This window comes from Calidris pugnax, unplaced genomic scaffold (assembly GCF_001431845.1).
Source record: "Calidris pugnax isolate Ruff unplaced genomic scaffold, ASM143184v1 scaffold220, whole genome shotgun sequence".
Lineage (NCBI taxonomy): Eukaryota > Metazoa > Chordata > Aves > Charadriiformes > Scolopacidae > Calidris > Calidris pugnax.
The window spans coordinates 315,706-332,409 of NW_015090963.1; the positions used below are offsets into that span (position 1 = coordinate 315,706).

Consider the following 16,704-nt stretch of genomic DNA (forward strand, 5'->3'; position numbering starts at 1 on the left):
AAATTTATGGTCTGTGAAATATATTTTCCAAAGATGCTCCTATATTGGAGGAAAAAAAAACAAAACAAAACAAAACAGAACCCTTGATCCAAATCCCATCTCTTTGTAAAAGTCTTGTTAAAAATTTTGATTCGTCGATTTATCTTAGCACACTTAAAAGCAGAAAAGAGGGAAAAAAAAAAAAAAAAAAAAAGAGGATATGTGGGTTGTTTGGAAAAAGTGGGGATTGTCTTGCATTTAGAGCAGAAGGTAGAAAAAATCAAAGTTAGAGCAAACATAACAAGATGGTTTCGGGTTTACAGTAGAATTGCCTTAAAACCCCACAGAGGATTTATTTTATTGTGCTATAAACAGTGGTGCTTTACAAGACAGAGTTGAAACAGCTCCCTATTCACAAAGGCTTAGGCTGAATCAATTCAAGCTCTTCTCAAGGTGAGCAGCAAGAGGGAAAAAGAAGGCACAGAGTTAAGAAAAGAAAGAAAACGATTTGGGCAGAGTTCACAGGTGAAAGGGACATGAAGAGGAAGGCAGGAGTCAGCGAGAGGCAACGACTTAGGCAATGTGCAGTCTTAAAAAGTGAGGATGGATGATTTCACTGATACAGAAAAGTGGGAGGAATCCAGGGAGAGGAGCAGTTTGCAAAGCACAGCGGAGAGGAATTTACTGCTTGTACTGTGTTAGGATGGAGGCAGAGATGAACAGATCACAATGGTTACACAGAAGAAGCTGGAGATGATTCTTTGAGCAAATACACGAAGACTTGGATCTATCTGCCAAGAATGTACTTGTTTTACCTCTCTTCTGCCCTTGTAGCTGGCCTGGAGAAAGGATGCAAATGCTGCCTGTGGGGCATGCTTTTTCTATAGGTTAATTTAGAAAGGGGTTTAGGGAACGCTCAAATGTTTTAAAATCTGATGAACAGTTCCCAGTTTTCCTTCTGGAAGAAGTTCTGAAAAGGGGGCTACAGCTATTTTGCACAGTAACAGACTGCCGTGTCTCATTTCCATGAACAATGCAATAAATACGTATCCTCAGCACAAGCTACTCAGCCATGATTCAGGCAGTAATTAAAGCTTTCTGAACGACAGTTGTGTTTAACAACTGGAGAAACGGGATCAGACTGTCCAATTACTGCTGTGACTTTACAACTTCTTAAATACAATCTTATATCGGTAAATATGTGGCACCCATAAAAACAGCTTTATTCCTTCAGTGAGACCTGCTTTATAGACAATGACTGCCAAGCAGTACAAGAAAAGAGCTGTGTCAAAAGCTTGAGGTTTGAAAGAAAAGGAGGAGGTGCCAGAAGGATTTTTGCACACAGCAGAGCAGAGAGGCCGTGACTGGTGTGGGCTGTGGTCTCTCCTGGAGAGGACACTGCCAGGGGTGAAGCGATTGTCACGGAACAGGCAAAGCTCCCTCTTAGTCCCAGCAGGACTCACAAGATCCAGAAGCCTCTTGCACAACTACTCCCTCCATCTCCACTGCAGCTTAGGTCCTGTTCCTGAAACTTCTCCATAGAGCAGTGGTGTTGGCTGGTGTAAGAGGCCCTGACCCCAGGCTGAGATGTTGACCATAGCTGAGGTTACAGTAGAGTTGCTTCTACGAGCCCGTCAACCCAGCAACAGTCTCTTGCATGTACCCAGCGTAGGCCCGTATTTCTCCAGACCCGCTTCAACTGGTGACATCCTCATCCATTCTGCTCTCCTACTGTGGCACACCAAAACCTGTGTGTTTTTCTGAGCTCTGAGCCGCCAACGGATCCTTTAAGATCTCAAGAGAAGCAACGCAAAGTTTTCAGGGTGCTGTAGGCATCCTCTGAGGATCAGGATAGCAGTTAAAAAACCAGAATTGCAGTCAACTTCCTGTACCAGCACAAATCCCTTCCCTTTGAGATGTGTGTGTTATTTCTACTTAATAGAGCCTGATCTGCTGACGGAGCATTTTAGCCCCAACACTCAATAAGCAGACAGTAACCTTTCCCAGTTAAGAGCTGAGTGTGCAGCACAGAGAAGGCAAAGGGGGAGCCCCCATCACCGAATAGTCAGAACAAATTCAATTAACCATCAGGTGCAGTTTAAGGCTCATCATTAATAAATCAAACACATTTGAAAAATGCATCGTCCAACACTGTCCGCAGATGCTGTGGTCTGTTCTGGAGACAGTTTACACTAATTACACGGGGCTCTACTTGCTTCTTTTGAGCCCTATGCAGAAACTCATCTACCCATGGAGACATTAGAAGGAACTACAGAAATAGTAATGCCTGGGTAATTCAGAACTGGGGAAACGTTCCCCTTTGGTGGGCTAGAGGATCAGGTGGAGCCTACATTTAAGGACAAGGGGTTCTGAGATACCAGAAACCACTTTGCCCTTTATCTGTGTTGACTTTGTCAGAGGTGCCAAGATCTGAGCAGGCAGCCTTGTCAACTCAGCTGGCATTAGTCTTTCTAATGTCAAGAACACTGTGAAAAACGCCTTCAGGGACACCACTCTATTTTCATAGAATCACAGAATGTTTAGAATTGGAAGGGACCTTAAAGATCATTGAGTTCCAACCCCCTGCCCTGGGCACGGACACCTCCCACCAGACTAGGTTGGTCAAAGCCCCATCCAGCCTGGCCCTGAACATCTCCAGGGATGCGGCATCCACAGCTTCTCTGGGCAACCTGTTCCAGTGTCTCACCACCCTCACAGCAAAGAATTTCTTCCTAATATCTAATCTAAATCTTCCCTCTTTCAGTTTAAAACCTTTACCCCTTGTCTTACCAGTACGCTTCCTGATAAAGAGTCTTTCCCTACCTCTCTGGAGCTCCCTTCTGATACTGGAAGGCCGCTATGGCCCTGGAGCCTTCTTTTTTCCAGGCTGGACAATGCCAACTCTCTCAGCCTGTACTCACAGGAGATGTGCTCCAGCCCTCTGATCATCTTCATGGCCCTCTACTGGACCCGTTCCCACAGGTCCATGTCCTTCCTCTGCCGAGGTCTCCAGAGCTGGACACAGTACTCAGGTGGGGTCTCACCAGAGCAGAGTAGAAGGTTAGAGTCACCTCCCTCAACCTGCTGGCGATGCTTCTTTTGATGCAGCCCAGAATGCGGTTGGCTTTCTGGGCTGCCAGCGCGCATTGCCAACTCACGTTGAGCTTCTCATCCACCAATACCCTCCAAGTCTTTCTCCTCAGGGCTGCTCTCCAGCCACTCTCCGCCCAACCTGTATTTGTGGCTGGGATTGCCCTGACCCAGGTGCAGGACCTTGCACTGGGCCTGGTTGAACTTCATGAGGTTTGCACGGGCCCACCTCTCAAGCCTGTCCAGGTCCTTCTGGATGGCATCCCTTCCCTTTTAAACCAGCTCTCTATGCACTTCATAGAAAACAATGATGACAGTAGTAAGTAGTGTGTAACGGGACCTCTGACCAGACCACCAGCCTGTCACTGCTATGGTGCTGCCTGCTGGAGTTAGGCTTTGCTAGACCAGGAAATTTTTATTCTCATCACTACTTCAGTTACTGCATTTTTCCTTCCTTCAACCAGAGAATCTCAATAATTTGCTTAATTTGTTTCACCTCACAACCTCTGAGCTGCTTCTCATATTTGAGGTGACAGGGCAAAGCAGAGAACCTGTAATTTGCAGCTCTGGTCTTCTGCTTCAAGCACAAAACCCCCATTCACACTCCAGATGCTTTGGCCCGTCCTTATTACAAAGAAAATATTCTGTGCAGAAGCAGATCTACCTCTCTTTCCTAGACTATCAGACCTGCAGGTACTGTAAAAATTCAGAGTGGCTAAAGGATGGCCAGATAATGCTCAACAAAATGATTCAACTACCTTACAGACTCCTCCTTGATGAGTTTTTACCTGAAGATAACCAAGAGTGGTGCACGCAGCACAAGATGTGAGTGGGTGAGCGTCTATTGGCTTGCGAGATCCGTGGGTAGCCAGTAACTTGTGACAGCAGAGGTGCCATGTACGATGGTGGAGAACTGGGGAAAGGCTGGGACAACCCTGGTGGGGTGGTGTAACAAATCAAGCCAATGGCAGCGACAGAAAGACTAGGCTCGTTTGGTGAACGCCGCGCCACATGATGCTCTTATTCCTGTACTCGTGCTTTGCTCCTGGGATTTGCTGACTGGTGCTTCCCTTCCCTCCATCTCACTCGCTCCCTCCTGCCCACAGCTCTTTGCTGAACTCCAGTGAATTGCTCTGTTCCACTTTCTCTTAATGGCTCTACTGTTTGCCCCAGCCTGCATCAGCTACAGGGTCTCACGCGCCTCTTCCTTGCTGCCTTTCTAGTTCTCCTCTAACTAATCTGCAATAAAATGCCTGTCACAACTGTTTTCCTGCCCTCCTCTTTGCTGCTCCGTCTGCAGACAGCTCTGCTGCCCTTAATGTGACGCAGCTGCTCACCCTCCCATCCCCTCCAAAAAGAGCCCGGAGATACCCTACAGGAAGGATGCTACAATAAATCTGTGTACGCAATTTCTCTTATAAATGGAAAGAGTAATAACACGTGAAATAATGTTTAAATAAATTCCTCCCGAGCCCCAAGAGACCTCCGAATGCTAGGCTGCACTTCTATCTTCATGAAGAAAATCAATAGCAGTGGTATATCGCCAGTGCGCTCTGGTTTCCACATTACTCATCCCCCCCAGTACGAAGTACAGATTGTGTCCAAGGAAATGGGTGCTCCCCGGGGAGGAAAATGGCTTTGTGCACTTAAGGTAATGATGTCACTTGAGGTCACCGCACAAACAGTTATGGATATGGAAATCTGCAGTTTTGTCAATAAGAGCTGGAACCTGGGGACCTAGCTTAAGAGTTACGGTTTTTTATAACATGTTTCCCTAATTTACCTACAGAGTTTCTTCCCAGAAACAACAGCTGCTGTACCTAATTAGCATTAATCGCCTTGTTACAGAACAGCTACTGGGAATAGTACAGTACTTGAGGTACTGACGAAAGGATACACTAATGGCATTGATTTGTCCGGTCTGCTACAGCCTCCCCGTATTATTCTGTGTTCCCTATTGAAGAGCTTAGAATTCACAAGGCTGTGAAGCAGACTGGGAAGAGATGACGCAGGAAAGCAGCCACGGATGCGGGAAGGTACTGAGCAATTCAGCCTCTGCAAGAAGCTTGCTGCCTGCTCTTTTGGGGACTGCATCTCCCAGCCCTTGTTTTCTACCTTGACCGGCGGCAGGGGCAGCCCTGGAAGGGCATCTCTGAGCAAGGCATTGTTCTGAACTCCACTGGGGTAGGATGCTCTGCTGTGTGCTTTGTGGCTCTTCAATGGAGATGCTTTAAAACAAGTTCTGAACCCACACCCAGCCCTAGGACAGGGTACACCAATTGTAAGATCAGTCTCAGCAAACACATGGGGAGACAAAGGCAGTCTGTCCTTTACCAGCATTAGAGACCATCTGTAAAGTTACAACCAGAAATGCACCAATGTTGTCATGTTGAACCCTGAGGGCTTTGTAGTTCTCAGCTCATTGACCGACATTCCCAGTACTACTCCTCCCTGATCACACAGCAAGTCAGTATCTGCCATGAATGCACAGCAGCAGGCTGGAAGGCAGGAGTTAACACCTCAGATGTGTCATTTCCCTCTGTCCCCAGACAGATTATCTCCTCTGTTCACTTCAGTCTCCACTAAAATGGGACCCTGTCATAAATTAGATACTCAGTTTTTACCAAGTAAGGCACACTGGGAAACAACACGCTGTATTTCCTTGCGATGGGGTTCCTCTTGCTGTTCTACTTCTACCAGAGATGCTTGCTCTAAGTGAACATCCTTCCAGTTACTTGCAAGCAAGTATTAATTTGATAGCACAAGTAAAATAATTCAGTGCTTGGTAGAGAATGCACCTTATTGCTGTCTCCATGAAGAATCTTCATCCTTTTCCTGTGTGGAAGACAGAGACATGAACTCTGCTGTCAACAAGTAAAATCTTGGGTCGTTTATCCATGTTAAGATGATACTGATACAGGAAGAAGCAGAAGCAGGCAAGGAGCCTTGGTGGGCCTCACCTGAGATCTCTCCTTGGAGGATGACCACTATGTTTATTTCTTGGACAATGACTTTTTCTACCAAGCTTTTCTTCACTGCTCCCTGAGCCATCTGCTTGGCTCAGGCTCCTCTATGGCTGTTCTCTTGCTTTCATCTCCTTCCTGTCACACAGAAAGACGAAAGGCCAGGCTGGGGTGACTCAAGAAGCTTTTACGTTCACCCTGCCAATAGGTCCAGGCTCCCAGCGAGCAGAATTTCCTTCCCAGCAGGGGCTGGGCTGTGGCTGACCTGCTCTAAGAGTAATCTGCACTGTGTCTCCTAGAGAAAAAAAAAAAACATACTGCAATGCAGCTGGCAGGATGAAAGTGGTAGTATCCTATTAATTAATGAAATAGCTCTGCTCTGTTAGAGTTACGACAGCTCCCCGCCTCTTGAGGCAAAGAAAGTTTCTGGTTAGGCTGCTGGATGGAATACGTGAGCTACAGCAGCTTACACCAAAGGCAACTTCGTGACACTTCTTACAGCACTGACTAGTATCAGCCACTGTGCTTTTTTGGTATTAAGATAAATACCAGCATGAGATCTAAGCTGGTAGGACAACAAACCAGTCGTTAGGAAAGCAGGAAAATTACCTTCTACATTTGCAACTCAGTCATTTTTTTACAAGAAGCTTTGCAAACAAAATCTAAAACAAAACCCATAAACTTCAAAGCCTGCATCAACATGAACTAGGCTTCCTTTCGCACAGAGGGCAGGAGACCTCATCTGCACATAGCTCATTCAGTCTTCAGGTGGGACCCACTCTGCTGAGCTTAGGCACTCATTTTTCACATACTTTTAGGCACCCCACTGAGCAATCCTTACTGCCTTATTCTCTATCTAGTCCAAACAGAGGAGGCACTTACAACTAAGGCAACAGGTATCTCGAAGGGATGAAGGCTGCTATGAGTGTCTCGTGTCTGTCTGCCTCTCTCTCATATGTCCATCTGCAGAGGGGGATGGCAGAAGACTTACTGCCAAGCCCCCGCTGAGGTGGATGTGCTGATGAAGATGCCACTGCTGTAGCCCCTCATCATCACAATAGCTCCTTCTGCAGCGCCACAACCTATTGCCACATTGCCCATTCTGTTCTGACACAAACTGTAACGTCACTGACTGCTAGGTAAGATGGACAGGCTGTCTGGACAGGGATTTCAGCCCAGAGAAGGGAAATCAAAAATGCAGAATAGAAAAACAGATGGCATACGCTTCATTAAAATAATATCTTGCCTCCTGGGGATCCCATGAGGATCCGTTGCTTTCCAGTGGATATGGAGCCCCTGAGATTTGCACTTGGGGATTATTCTGTTCCTCCCTCTCTCCTTATCACAAGTCTCTTCTGTTTTCAAAAGGCTTGTGGTATGTGCTCCATCTGGATATGCCGCCTAATAAGGATGTGCTGGAGACATCTCCTAAGCACTAATGTATACCCAGCCCCCCCTCAGTGCTGTCAGGAGCCTCCTTATCAAGTGATTGGAAAGAAAGAAAGAAGCATGGCTTAGCCTTGCAGTTCCTGACAAAAAGACAAAGTGGTAGTGTTAGAAAAGCAAGAAATGCATAATTAATATGGGTATAATATCAATAAGAGTTTAAGATGATGAACTACATGAACTGGGAGATGTTATTTCCCCTCGGTGTGAGGCTCTCCTCTTTTTTCAATGCGGCCCCAGCAGCAAGCTCAGTGTTTTACTGTTTCACTTATAAACCAGGTGTAACCTTTAGGAAGTCACTAGAAATATAATCCACCTGGGAAATTTTTCTTGTATCTAAATGACTCCCCCACCCTCCGGAAACATGTGGCCAAATGCATGTATTCAGAGGGCAAGAAACAACCAAGGAAAAGACCATTCAAGCAGCAGGATAAATCTGTGTTCAGTGTGTGCAGCACAGCACACTCTTTCGGTCACACTTCAATCACTGCGGCCTCTGGAAGCAAAAGTTGTATTCATGCTGAGTTGGTATTTAATTGAGCTCACTTGAACCAAGCTTCCAGCAAGCACATATGACAGATTTACATATGAATCCTCACAGAGTGAAAAAATGACATTTATCAACCTTCCATCAGAGCATTTGACATTTGAACAATTGATTTTGATTTAACAGCGAAAAATGCCACTACCTATATGGAAAACCAGCAATAGGATTAAACCCCAGTTGCCACAATTCCCAACAATGGCCCTGCCAGTTAATCTATTAAACATTTATGTATTACCTTAACTTTGCCTGGCCTTAAAGAGATTAAAAACCCAATCCAAATCCTGAGAAGTTTAATGCAGAAGAGAAGAAAAATACCTATTTGGAGGAACAGGGGCCAGAGCTGGAAGATGCGAGTTATTAAGCTTGCAAAACTTTACAATTAAAATTGTAAAGGCTGGGCAGGCTTCAAGAATAACAGGAGCGGGAGCTGATGTGGATTAAAGGCATGTTATACTGGCTACAGACAATACCGTTAGTCTCGTTTTTCCCCGTGTAACCTAGAGCTCATCTGGGTACAGCTAAGAGTAGATAGTCAATCCAAATATTGCTAGGTATGTGTTCACCTAATTAAAGAGGTGCGTTGCTTCCACAGGTAGAAAGAGGTGTTTGAGCTGACTTCCCTATGGAGACAAGGCAGGAAGATGGTCGTCAGCCTTGCAAGACAATTCCTCTTAAGCAGGTAGGTTTCACCCACTATCACCTTCATAAGCACATAGGTGCTGAGTATCCACTGGGCAGGAGCACTAGCTGGAAAGGAGGTCCTGGCAGTGGTGCACCTCCATCTTCCGCACCAACTCTTCCAATGCCTCTCTCTGCCTCTTTACTGATGGATAGCAGCATTCAGCAGTCCTTAACGAAATAAAATTTTCCCTGTGTGGGAAAGTAGAAGTTCTGGCAGAAAGTCTAATCATTACGTTGCATCTGTTCCCTGTAAGAAAGCTGGTCAGCTCTGAAGAAGTGCACCTGTGGTGTATTTTCGTGTATTAGTCTATTTGAACAGTTACCTTGCAATAAACTAATGCAACAGGCTTCTTCTTCCTTAGTCGCCTCCAGTTGGTAAATTCCAGTTTACAGCAGACCGAGTTTCTCCTGTCATACTTTTTCCAATTTCTATTATTCTAGGTTTCATGTTTTTTCCTGTATGGCACTTCTGAGTCTTTATTGTATTGATGTCTCCCAAATACACCACGACTAAATGTTCTCTACTGACTCCTGCTTTTTGTATCAAAGTCATTAACAAACACATAAATGAAATGACTGCTAGGGAACTCCATTAACAATGCCCTTTCTTCCAATACTTTCTTCTTCAGTACTACCTGATGTGTTTTGAGTTCCTGGGTTTCTCAATCTACTGGCTTTGCTTAAGCACTTAGTTTATAAAACTGAGGTTTGTTACACATCTACCTCAAATTACCTTTTCATTTAATTTGTGTGAAATGAACTTGTTATCCCCGAATCCAGATCTATTTCCTATGATCACATCTCCTCTAATGTCCCCATGACTTACCAAAGCCAAGTCTAAAATAGCACCATTTCCTGTCATGTTAGCGAATCTCTGGAGGATATTTTTATTGCCTAGAAATCTAACAATATCTCAGACTTACCAATAATAGTATCAATTGCTCTCCAACCTGATTCCTGATGCTAAATTGTCCAAAACAACTATTGCAGTAGTAATTATCTCTCTAATAACATTACAGAACTCTCTTGGCAATGAAAAAGGATCCTGGTGGCATATGGCACGCTGGCAGTGATAATTTCTTACCAAACTGTGAGCTGTGCTGTCATTAACACATACTGCTGCTGCCTGCCTTCTCCTGAAAAGCATCCACTGGTTTAGAGTACTCATGACTATGATTTCAGGACAGATCTACTGTCCCAATGCACCTGCTTATATCCTGTATCAGCAGCTCAAGGTCCTCCACATTGCTGTATAATCTTTCTGCGTTTGCATATCCACCTTCCTACCTTCTCTTTCCTAGTCACCCTTTCAGCAAGATCTTGCCAATTCAGCTACTTTTTTCCTTTGCCATCTATGGGTCTACTCTGTGACATTCCATTCTGCTCTCCTATGACCAGATTTGTCTGATTATTCAATTTACTATGTACTCAGGCAGAGCATTTCAGGCATTTCACAAGCACCCCCAGCCTTTTCCTGGTGTTTATTTCAGGCTCCTCTTATAAATGAGGCCAACATTAGCATTTGCAGTAGTACTGCAGGTCCTTTGGGTAAAACCTGTCTATTGAGAACATCTCTTCATAATCACTCACCAATGGCCAAACTTTCCCAAACCTTCTGCAAACCTTAGCTCCCTATCACTCATCTGGTAGGGGCCAGACCTATTCCACTGAACAAGTGGGTACCCATTTCTTTCAGAGCCTTCCTCAACATGGCACAGTCACCCTCAATCAGCTCCAGCAGCATCCTCTCAGTGTCATTTATTCTGATGTGAAGGACAACCAGGGGACTGGCTTCCTGCTCCTACTGGGAAATTTTGAGATTTAGATTCCCGTTTTTTATCCATGCTCTGAGCAAAAAAAAGCACATGGTTCCTTTGACTTGTCCTTCTTGAGGTGGTATGGCACAATAGAGGCTCCAGTTTTGGAGGCAGGACAGCCATGTGTGGGTTGCTGTCCTCTTGTAAGCATTTTCCTTGCAAGGAGGCAGTGCATTGTGATAACTGGATGATTCTGCTTCCAAAACTTAAAAAATATTGCTCAGAAATAGCACAAGTATTTGTATGTGAATCTTTACAGACCTACATGCCCTCCATCTCACAGTAACACAGCTTTTTTCCCAGTAGTGGTCCAAGTCTCTGATCCTTTCCCTTTTGTTTGCAATCATTCTGTCTCGTTTTTACAGTCCCTCTATATTATCATCATTCTTTACCTAGCCAAGCCTTGATCTTAGCTTGATAAAAATCTGTAGGTTTAAAAAGCTATGCCTTCCTTTCAAGGCATAGCTTCCTTCCTCTACCACAGCCCGAGATACAGGGTCCTTACATGTTTGTAGGTCAGTTCCCCCGGCAGCAGAATCACAGTGATGAAACTGCTCTGCGAGGCGTTTGAGCTGGGTGGTATCCTCAGCCACAGGCACGGGGATCTGCATAAGATCCCACGAGTACCTCACCATACTTCAGACCTTGGATCCGTCAGCAAAGACTCACCTAATTTCACTTGAAGTGGGGACGGCTTGTAGTTCATGGCTACAGTCTCTCCCTCCCTCGTATCACAATCTCTGTCCGAAATAGACGCAGCCGTTGGATCCTGTTGAGAAAGAAAACAAAACAGAATGGTTTAGCTGAAAGTTACGCCATCTGTGCTTTAACTGGCTGTTAGGCCAGTCCATTCCCACCCGCATTCGTAGGGAGCAGAGAACATGTCGGTGTTTTGAACATCTGAAATCCGGGGGCAAACCACAGAACTTCGGAAGCACGTTTAGTGTGCTAAAAGTACCTCTGGAAATACCAGATTTCAACATCAGAGTTGTATGATGGATGATTCTGGGAATATAATGCGGGGTAGGCGGGGGGGAAGGGTCATCAATTCAAACTCAGCCTGGGCTGGCAGTAGTCCCAAACCATTTTCATGTGATGACTCTTTGGGGTGTCGTATGAAATGCATTTACAGCTTCAGCCGAGTTCCAAGCGGACCAGTCAACCTCATGATTTTTAAAACTAAAAAGCTCATGACCACCTGTGCCAAATTCCAGCTCGGAAGGAGCAAGGACTGAATGAGTAGGAGAATTCAATCTTGGTTTCTCCTGGGACAGGGATGAAGAAGTCTGTATGTCCCATGCTGGACTTATTTTGTGGCTAATCAGAAAGATTTAATTTCAGTATCTGTCAGCACACTACCTTTCACTGTCACTGAAATCCCCCTGAAAACCAAGCTCCTCAAAGGCAGAGTCCGCTCTATCATCCCTACTTGCAGACAACCTAATCCAGGTAGTGTCCAGCTCTATGGTACAGCACATCAAAGGATTCAGAGAGGGACAAACTACCAATTCAGGCAGTTCTACCACTGCTAAAAACATTTAAAGTCCTTTCACGGCAAACTTCAAACCTGCTGAAACTATTTCTACTTAGCACGACAGTGAAAACTGGTTTTCAAACACGTTCACTTCTTCCCACTTAGAAGCTTGAAACTATATTGAACATGCACACATATATATACATTTATGTGGATGTAAATTTGGATTTTTATTAGGTAGAGCTGCACAGGGAAAACAAACATCCAATATGAGGTCCAATATCTGAAGAAACCACCATTTTGTAAGAAATGAAACAAAGCATCAGAAGCTAAATACTAGAAAATATCGTTCCAAACTGGCAAATTGATACTGCCCATCTCTCTTTGCTCTGAGTAAAAATATCACTTGGTGAGCCACTGCCCTTCCTCCCCAGTGCTTACCTTCTTTCTGCAGCGAACACTCGCTCTTTTTAATACACTGTGCTTTTGAGGTAAAATGTGATTCTTGAATTAGGCTCTGTCTTCACAGAAACTGGTCAAATAACATATGTAGGGTTATAATGTTTTGTTAAAATTCTGCTGCTTTGCAGAATTTGAACCCAGTAGTCTTTGACAGTACTTAAAATGGATGGTGCTTACAAGACTTTGCATTCAATGACATTAAATAGATAATGCTGAACTATATGCAATTTTTTCCGCTTTTCCCTAACGCAGTTTACTCAATGCACAGTCTAGTGCAGTCACTGCTGCACTTTTCCTCTAATGCAGCAGTCTCATGACTGGTTAAAGAGCTTAGAGCAGGCTGCAAACAAACAAGCAAGCCTCCAGAAAAACACAGGTATAAGTGATGAATCACATATATTTTAGGCTGAAAATGTTACCTTAATAACCACATTAAACGACAAAATAGAGCAGCTGAATGGCAAAAATACAGAAGTTGAAATTAGCTGAAGCTAACAGTGAAGTGGTACACAGAAGAAAAACAATTCCAACTTTATATATGAAAATGATGAGCTGTAGCTAGCTGCTGTCACTCAAGGAAGAGATCTCAGATGACAGGCTCCACCAGACGACCATCTAGACAGACCAGGGCTCTTCAGCGAGGGAGGGACAATGGACGGGGGGTCTGGGAGATGTCTAAATAATCCTGAGTGGGGTGAGAAGGTGAATAGGGATTAACTAGCTCTTACTTTCTACAAGCATGAGATATCAAGTGGCAGTGAACAGGCAGCAGCTGGAACCAAAGTCTATACAGCAGATGATGTGCTGCTGTGGATGCCTAAAGGGGCTCAGGAAAAGGGCAAGAAAAATGCATGGAAGGAATATCTATCAAATTCAAAAGCACTGTTTCTGGCTCAGGCTGCCCTCAGGCACAGATTGCTGGAGGCGGGGGGACCAGGGAGGCATCACTGTGGGCTCACCCTGTCCTTGTCCTCTTGGGGACACAGCACAGGGGTAGGTGAGACCTTTAATCTGACCTGAAATAGCCATACTTATTTCTGTGTCAGAGCTTATTCTATGATCTCAACTGAAGACCACTTCTTGTGGCATCCTTGTGACATGGGATTTGTCTCCAACACACGCAGTTAAGGGCCTACACCTTAATCCAGGCTGTAGGAGAGGATATTCATGGGAATGGCCAGATCATAGAAAGGACGTGGCTGTCTCCCAGACACGCCAGAATCTCTCCAAGTGGGTTGGATAAGGTGGTAAATGGCTTGAGTCCAGGCTTCCTGGATGAGAATCTTTCCTCTGGATACAGCTGGTTTTAAGAGGCATGACTCCTAGAGCTGGATGCTTCCTAGTGCTACTGAACACACACAAGTCCCTGGACCTCCTGGCTGCAGGAAAGCATGGGAGTAGACATATTACGGTAAAGTTCATGGTGTGATGCCCACATACTGTCTCCTGTGCTAGTGCAGTCCAGCATAGAGCTATGTGAGCTCAGAGACAGAAGTTGGCAGAGAAAGGGCCTGGCCACCTGGACTAGCTCAGGTTCACACTTTTAAAACTACACTTAAACTCTTTAAATCAAAACCAGCCCTTACTTTTCTCAGAAGCTGACGTGCTGACAGTAGCTCTTCCTCGTGGGTAACCTGCCAGTAACATTAGACAACCATTTGCATGAACAGAGGAAGAGGAGAAATGTTCTGAGATGCCTTTGAGGATTCTGACTTTGGTCCTGGACCAGAGGACTCAGCTGGACCAGTCTCAAAGCTGTGCTCTAGACCAAACAAATAGAAAAGGCTTCCTAGGCCTCCAAAGAAAACACAGATAATTTTCAAAGAGCGATTCATTCCACCCTGTTTTAGACACTCATCTTAAAAGGAGATAAGTGCATCCCTGGAGATGTGTCTCCCTCTCCCCACTCACTACAGAGGAGGCCTGGCAGCTGGTGGAGGTTGTACCCCTGCCTCTGAGACTGGAGGTAAGAATGATGAAGAACACATCAGCAGAGTCTGTAACAGTGCCAGCCCACACCAGGAATTCATCTCCAAGGTTTGGAAAGACACTTTTCTGCCCCAGCAGCATGGCACCTCTGCAGCAGACCCACATGATGGCCACACAACAGACCCAGAACTGTCACAGAGAGACCACCAAGCACCAGCAGAGTCTGGGTGACCACTGCTGCGTGCACGGGCCAGACCTGCTCCCTCCAGGGAGTAAAATGGTTCCAAAAGAATACTGAGCTGGGCCAGTGACAGCATCCCTAGCGCCAGTGGGTATCCATCCCTGCCCGAGGAGTGCCGAGGCACTGTCATATTTCCCATCCATCACTTCATATACATTCTGCAGCAACGCACAGGACTCCATAACAACCCTGGCTGCGAGAACAACAGCATTCCCACGGCAGCTCGGCTGGAGCTGCCTCTTTGCACGAACACACTTTGCTTCTGTGCATACTGAACGGGTGCGTTTCTCTCTATATAGCTCATCCACCCAGAGAAACATTTACTTGACTAATTAGCCTTTCACTTGTGAATGCCTACGAGCACACTGAGACCCGCCGCAGGCTTTCCCTACTGGAATTTTTACAAGCCTCCCTAAACTGGTACATCAGCTCTGACCCCAGAGTCAAAATCTCAGCTACTTTGGTGTGACCAGTCCCAAGCTGGATGATGTGATTTCTCTCTGCTCACTGAGGGGAACACAACACTTCCAATCAAAAGGCAAGTGCCGAGATGTGGCTCTGGGAATTTAACACATCTAAGGGATTTTTTTGTTCCTGAGGCCTCTTTATGTTTTCATTCCTAAGGAAAAAATACACTCAACCAGGCCAACTGCATGAACGTTTGGCTGGGACCAGGGTTTAATCTAAGTTTTCTTCACAGCTTAATTGGGCATGCACAACCACACCATTCAAACCCGGGGGGTTGGGGGGGGCAGTTCCTTACTACAGGCTCAACACAATGGACCTTGAAAACTGCCCTTCTGCTAAGTATAGCCATGTCCTATGGTGTGTGCCATGAGCCACTTCCCATCGTCAGAAATTAGTCCCAGTGAAGCCTCATGGAGCAGCAGTGCTGTGAATCCTCCGTATGCAGGGGCACAGGGAGAAGCTGAAACCACTTTAAACTGAAATCAGGGGGTTGAGGAAGATAGCACGCAGATTAAGGATTTTAGTTTTTTTTTAAATCCCCCCTTTCCCTTTTGCAGTACTTGGCAACAACCAACACATCTGCCACAATGCATCAGGTCAAGAGCCTTTTCATTGTTAATGTCTACATCTCCCAGTAACCCACACTGACTACAGGGTGGAAACAGACCCAAACAGGCAGAAAACTGCAGTTACACTGAGTTGGGTGCTGGCTACAAACACACCCTTATAGCACCTTGGAAAATGCAGCCTCCTTTGACTTCTCTCACTGTCAAGACTTCTCACATCTTGCGAGCCTAACAAGCTTCTGCTTTCACAGAATCACAGAATCATATAGGCTGGAAGAGACCCTCAGGATCATCGAGTCCAGCCATCTACCCTATTCTAAAGTTCTCCCCTACACCATATCCCCCAACACCACATCTAAACGGTTCTTAAACACAGCCAGGGATGGTGACTCAACCACCTCCCTGGGCAGTCTATTTCCACCCTGCAAACCCTCTGGGACACCAGTGCATGTGGAAGTCAATGGGCACAGGCAGTTCCTGTGGCCTTCAGCTTCCCCTTAAAAACACAGCTGGAAATGAGATGTCCCTATCTGCCCAATCCTAAAAATCAGTCATTTTTACGGCCTCTTTACTAAGAAAATGCTTTCCACTGTGCTGTCTATGGGAAATTCTATCACCATTAAAGCAGCTCCGGTTTCTTGATAAAAGCAAAAGGGTCTTTACCCTCTAATCTCAATGAAAGACCCAACACAGAGGGCTTTACCCAGCCCTTCGCAGTTCAGAGGCTTTGGTGTGACCACCATCAGGTGAATCAGCATGAGCTGACTGCTCAGGAGTATCATCCAGCTACTTTTGCCTCTCTCCCGTACCAGCTGACGATGTGCTTCTTGTCTTCTATCCAACTTCAGGATGCTGGAAGTCTTGGTAACAACATGTGTGTGACAGCCCACCGCCAGCGCGCACAGCTCAGCAGACTCCTGCTTTCTGAAGCTGCCCGTGTGGATCACACACTGCAAACAAACGCTAACAAGGCAGGACAAGTCCCAGTGTTTTGCTTCTTTTCCACACCAAACATTGAGTCCGGAAAATCTGATGGATGTT

The 16,704-nt window shown here is 45.5% G+C and overlaps 1 protein-coding gene across 2 annotated transcripts in view; it reads right to left on the reverse strand.

The window, feature by feature from the left end:
- Positions 1–11,289, reverse strand: part of FAM219A (family with sequence similarity 219 member A) — a 47,528-nt gene extending 36,239 nt beyond the window's left edge. For both annotated transcript variants that reach the window (XM_014952501.1, XM_014952500.1), the window contains exon 1: positions 11,193–11,289. In XM_014952501.1, coding sequence (XP_014807987.1) covers positions 11,193–11,229 — 37 coding nt within the window. In that variant the 5' untranslated portion in view covers positions 11,230–11,289. The remainder of the gene's footprint in view (positions 1–11,192) is intronic.
- Between the last annotated feature and the right edge of the window lie 5,415 nt (positions 11,290–16,704).